At 38.2% G+C, this 6,211-nt stretch overlaps 1 protein-coding gene across 1 annotated transcript; it reads right to left on the bottom strand.

Moving 5' to 3' along the window:
• Positions 1–545: 545 nt before the first annotated feature.
• On the bottom strand, positions 546–4,637 carry LOC308649877 (thyroid receptor-interacting protein 11-like; the record flags this gene model as incomplete). The annotated part of the gene is given in 2 exon segments (XM_081295724.1): positions 546–659; positions 663–4,637. Coding segments are annotated over 2 exon segments (4,089 nt in total).
• Between the last annotated feature and the right edge of the window lie 1,574 nt (positions 4,638–6,211).

The raw sequence follows: 6,211 nt of genomic DNA, 5'->3' as shown, positions 1-6,211 counted from the left end.
CTGAAGTGACTTTGTAGCCAATTGAAATAGTTAAATGGATAAGTTTTGATTAAAGAATTTTGATAAAGAGAATCTTAGAATTGAACCACTAAATTTCATATTTGGGCCCTCCAAGTGTAATTTTGTTTTAGTATTTGGACAATGTTGAATAAAAAGTCCTGATAAAGAACTATTAAGCCTAGTTTGCTCATCTGGTCTCCAGGGTATGTTGGGGACACTTTTGGATCTTCCCATTCAAAATGGCTACATTTAACACCTAGAAAATTGAATTTAACCTGAAGTGACTTTGTAGCCAATTGAAATAGTTAAATGGATAAGTTTTGATTAAAGAATTTTGATAAAGAGAATCTTAGAATTGAACCACTAAATTTCATATTTGGGCCCTCCAAGTGTAATTTTGTTTTAGTATTTGGACAATGTTGAATAAAAAGTCCTGATAAAGAACTATTAAGCCTAGTTTGCTCATCTGGTCTCAAGGGTATGTTGGGGACACTTTTGGATCTTCCCATTCAAAATGCCTACATTTAACACCTAGAAAATTGAATTTAACCTGAAGTGACTTTGTAGCCAATTGAAATATTTAAATGGATACTAACGAATAATCCTTGTTCTCGTTCCATAGTGAAGGTCTGGAGTTGCTGCTGGAGGTCAAGGACATCCTAGGTGTATGGAACTGGAGACATTCTAGCACAAAGAGCTCGTCTCTCCATGTCTTTCTGCTGGATAATTTGAGTAAGTTTCTCAACCTCATCTTTAGACAGCTGAACAATCTGTTTGGTTAAAGATATATTCCTTTCATTCAGAAGTTTAATCTCAAATACTCGTTCTTTGATTCTTTTCACAATTTTTTCCATTTTGGCTTTACATCTGGCATGGTTTTCACTCCCATTTTCTATATTAAGGCTTTTCGCTTTTGTTTCTGGAAAACTATCAGCATTCTCTGTTTGAATGTCCTGTCTTTCTTCATGCCCCTGGGCTTTTATTTGTTCGATGGTTTTCTGCAAATTCTTAATTTCCTTGTCTTTTTCTAAAAACAGTTGGGTATGTGCAGCCTTCATCTGCTCATACTGGTATTTAAATTCATCCATTTCCTCCTTCTGCTGCTGTAGAGACTGAAGTAGCTGCATTTGACTCTTGTTTTGATCTTCAATGACCTTTTGATGATGTGTAACTTCCTCTTCCAGATGATTCTTGATGATATTCAGTTGAGATACCTCAGATTCTAGTTCTGTGATACTGTCGAGGGTTTCAGGCTCAGCCACAGCTCCAACTCGATTCTGCTGTTCCCTAAGTCTTTCCAATTCTTCTTGCAGATGACTGTTTTCTTCTTTCATGGAGCTAAGACTTCTGTCTTTTCCCTCTATGGTCTGCCTTAAAGTTTCATTTTGTTTTAAGGCCTGAGAACACTTATCTAAATCCTTTTGCAGTGCTGAACTTTCTTGTTTGAGTTGGCCAATAAAAAATTCTCTCTCATTTATAAGTTGCATCAATTGCTTCTGTTCTTCTAAACGAGATGCCAACATTTCCTTAGTTTCTTTTTGATCAGTAGCCATTTGCTCAATATTCTTCTTGAGTCCTGCTATTTCAAAGTCCTTCTCTTGACTGAGTTGCACTACACGCTCTTGTTCCAGCTGTAAGGCAGAGGTATTACAATTACATACATTTGAGAGTTCCTGAATAGTCTGCCTATAATTGTTTGCTTCTTCCAACAGTTTCTTTTTGGCCTGACACAGTTCTACTTGTATCTGTTCTTTCTCTGTTTTCAGAGTCTCCATAATAGTGTCTTTTTCTAGAGAAATTTGGTTGTTACCAGCAATAGATTCTTCCAACTGATGCCTTACATCTTCACATGCTGAAATTAACTTGTCATTTTCCATTTTCAGATCAAAAGCAACTTTCATTAAATTTTCATTGAGCTGTTTTACTTCTGCAAGATTTTGCTTCAAGTTTGTAATTTCGACTTCCCCTTCTTTAAGCAAGTCATCCTTAAAATTAGAGTCTTCATTAACAGCACATCTTAACTCGTTCCGAACTCTACATAGTTCCTCTTCCTTTTGGCTAATGTATTCCTTAAGTTCCAGGTTTTCCTGCTGGATATTTAAACTACTTTTTTGTGACTGACTTAGCTGATATACTAAATCTTCGACTTTATCTTCAAGCTTCTGCTTGGTTAAATGCAAATCACGGAGGCTCAGTGCACTCTCAGTTAACTTTTCTTTCTCTACATGCAACTCTTTAGTTATGTCCATTTTATCCTCCTCAAGTTGATGAACTCTCTCTTTTTTGTCATCTAGATCTTGTTTCAATTTCGTGATTAGACCATCTCCTTCATTTTGCTGTTTTGATAGCTCATCTATTTTCAAATTCATGTGCTTTGTAGCTTCCTGGTTCTCATTGTCCAGTTCTTCTAACTCAGCTATCAGCATTTCCTTTTCATTAATACTTTCATTCAGTTCTTGCTCCTTAGCATCCATGTTAACTGTTAAGTCATGTATTTGTACATTCAAATTCATGTCTGTTGAAGCCGAACTTTTAATGACTTCATATTTCCTGCTCAGTTTGCAAAGTGATATCTGAAGTTCTTCCTTTTCTTGACTCAGTAATGACTTCTCTTTTTCTAAAACTTGGACATGCATTTGAAGTTTCAGATTGTCTTCATTAACAGCATGTCTTAACTGGTTCTGAACTCTACATAGTTCCTCTTCCTTTTGGCTAATGTATTCCTTAAGTTCCAGGTTTTCCTGCTGGATATTTAAACTACTTTTTTGTGACTGACTTAGCTGATATACTAAATCTTCGACTTTATCTTCAAGCTTCTGCTTGGTTAAATGCAAATCACGGAGGCTCAGTGCACTCTCAGTTAACTTTTCTTTCTCTACATGCAACTCTTTAGTTATGTCCATTTTATCCTCCTCAAGTTGATGAACTCTCTCTTTTTTGTCATCTAGATCTTGTTTCAATTTCGTGATTAGACCATCTCCTTCATTTTGCTGTTTTGATAGCTCATCTATTTTCAAATTCATGTGCTTTGTAGCTTCCTGGTTCTCATTGTCCAGTTCTTCTAACTCAGCTATCAGCATTTCCTTTTCATTAATACTTTCATTCAGTTCTTGCTCCTTAGCATCCATGTTAAGTGTTAAGTCATGTATTTGTACATTCAAATTCATGTCTGTTGAAGCCGAACTTTTAATGACTTCATATTTCCTGCTCAGTTTGCAAAGTGATATCTGAAGTTCTTCCTTTTCTTGACTCAGTAATGACTTCTCTTTTTCTAAAACTTGGACATGCATTTGAAGTTTCAGATTGTCTTCATTAACAGCATGTCTTAACTGGTTCTGAACTCTACATAGTTCCTCTTCCTTTTGGCTAATGTATTCCTTAAGTTCCAGGTTTTCCTGCTGGATGTTTAAACTACTTTTTTGTGACTGACGTAGCTGACCTACTAAATCTTTGACTTTATCTTCAAGCTTCTGCTTGGTTAAATGCAAATCACAGAGGCTCAGTGCACTCTCAGTTAACTTTTCTTTCTGTGCATGCAGCTCTTTAGTTATGTCCATTTTATCCTCCTCAAGTTGATGAACTCTCTCTTTTTCATTATCCAGATCTTGTTTCAACTTTTCCACACTGAGCTGCTCTTTTTCTCTCTTCAGGACATCTCTGTCGTGTTCTGCAGAAGATAACTTTTTCTTTATGACTTTGATTGTATCCTCAAGTTCTTTGATTCTTCTTGTGGACTCTAGTTTCTCAGTTTGTAGAACCTGAATAGTGTTTTGCATCTCCCAGACTTGAGACTGATCAGTGACAGTAACTCCTGAGTCACCTTGGTGTAACAGCTTTTCAAGTTCTGCGATCCGTCCTTCATAGTCATTTGACTCCTGTTGATGCTGGTGATTTAACTCTGCCAGTTTCTGTTGATGTGCATTCTGCAAAATGGACATTTCATGTTGGTGATGATCCATGTCCTGACTTCGGTTTTGTTCCAGGACCTTAATTGTATGGTGTAGTTTGCTGATTTCACTTTGATCTGAATCATTTGTTCCTTGTACCTGCGTGTTACGCCTCCAATGGCCAACTTCACATTCAAGTCTTGAAACTTCATTTTTCAATCTGTGTATTTCCTGTTGTGATGAAATTATGTCACTAAAGTTCTTGGCATCATCACAGAAAAGTGACAAATGATGGCTGAGTCCATAACCGAATGAACAAGGTGCGCTGGTTGCTGGTACACCACTCGCTCCTGAAGGTACTGATTGAGCAGCTGACTGCAGGCTCAACGTCTGCTCCTGTAGTGCCATCTGGCTTGCTTGAAGATTGCTGATGTCTACCTGTTTCTGTTGCAGCTGATTTTGGTAACTTGTAGATTGAAGGTTTATTTGAAGCTCTGATGCTTCATCCTTTTTTTCCAGATCAGTACAATACTTATTAAGTCTTGTATTCTCTGATCTCAACCTTGATTCTGTGGCTTCAATTTTCTTTCTCCGACAATGAAGTGAACTGTCTTCCACAGCTTTGGAGACTTCCACAGGCATATCTATGGTGCAGCTGGAGACTTGGCCAGTGGGGGAAGCCAAGCTGCCTCCCACCTGACCCAAGGACTGGCCCAAGCCGAAGCCTAGACCTCTAAACCACAAAGACATTGCTAGAGCTTCAGAGAGCCCTCAGCTCTGCTCCAAAAACCGCTCTATGACCATCCACCTTCTAGCTGAATGTCCTGGAGCATTGCAGGGATCAATTATGACCAAAGCATTCAGAATTCCGGGGAGTGCAGGGTTCCTGCCACCTTGGCACTCTGCCTTAAAGGTAGAGGCCTGGCCTGGACTTTGACTAGAAACTTGCCACCAGGGGCTCAGTCACCCCGCGGGGCTTCTGCTCCCTCCCTCGACTTTCAGCCTGCTGGTTGGGTGACTTCTCCCTCAGAGTTAGTGACTCCCCCAGCTCCAGCTGGTCCTGCCACCTCCATGCTGGCCGCCAGAATACCCCCATCTGAGAGACTTTACCCTGTCTTGGAGGCCTGAATTTGAAGTTCTGTCCTCAAGGACTCAAGTTTTCTATGAAATCTAATCTGTTGGTGATGGTTTCCAGTGGAATTTTCTTTCTTTCTTTCTTTCTTTCTTTCTTTCTTTCTTTCTTTCTTTCTTTCTTTCTTTCTTTCTTTCTTTTTTAATATGTAACAGCGGAATGCATTACAAATCTTATTACACACATAGAGCACCATTTTCCACATCTTTGGTTTTATACAAAGTTTTTGCACACCAATTCATGTCTTCATACATGTACTTTGTATAATAATGATCATCACATTCCACCATCATTTATAATCCCACGCCCCCTCCCTTCTTTTCCCACCCTCTCTGGCCAATCTAGAGTTCCTTTATTCCTCCCATGCTCCCTCTCCCTATCCCACTATGAATCAGCCTCCTTATATCAAAAGAAACATTTGGCATTTGTTTTTTGGGGGATTGGCTAACTTCACTTAGCATTATCTTCTCTAATTCCATCCATTTACCTGCAAATGCCATGATTTATTCTCCTTTATTACTGAGTAATATTCCATTGTGTATATATGTCACATTTTTTAAAAATCCATTCATCCATTTAAGGGCATCTAGGTTGGTTCCACAGTTGAGCTATTGTGATGTGTGACTTGTGTCTTTCATTTTCATGAGTTCTGACTGGTTCCTTTTCAATATTTCTATTTCTTTATTGAAGTGGTCTTTTATCTCCAATATTAGCTTTCTTCATTCATTGCTTAGATCTTCTTTTAGTTTAACATTTTAATAATCATTTTTATAATCTTTGAAATTTCATCTACTTCCATATCTGTGGGATCCTTTGTTGGGAGATTCTGAATTTTGGAGGAGATTTCTTGGCCTATTTCCTCATGTTTTCAGAAGTCTTGGTTGGACTTGTGCATCAGTTTAGATAGATTCTCCTTCCTCTTTTAAGTCCTCTTGTGGATAGTTATCTTTTTTTGCTTTATGAGTAGATATCCAATGTGCAACCTGAGATGCCCCTCTGATTGTTCCTCCTTGAGACCTGTTTTTTTGTTTTTGGTTTTGGTTTTGGTTTTTTGGTTTGAGAGTTTTGTTTTCCCAATTATCTGCCCTTGAAGTAATGTGAAGGCTCAGATGGGGCTAGATCATCATGTGTGGAGTGAGATTTGCTGTTACTTACTTGGCTGAGTTGTGAGTATTGCTCCACAGTGAGATCT

Source organism: Spermophilus citellus (genome assembly GCF_964194105.1).
Source record: "Spermophilus citellus genome assembly, chromosome: 1".
Taxonomy (NCBI): Eukaryota; Metazoa; Chordata; class Mammalia; order Rodentia; family Sciuridae; genus Spermophilus; species Spermophilus citellus.
Note: the sequence above shows the minus strand (reverse complement) of the source record. Positions and strands in the feature narration are given on the sequence as shown.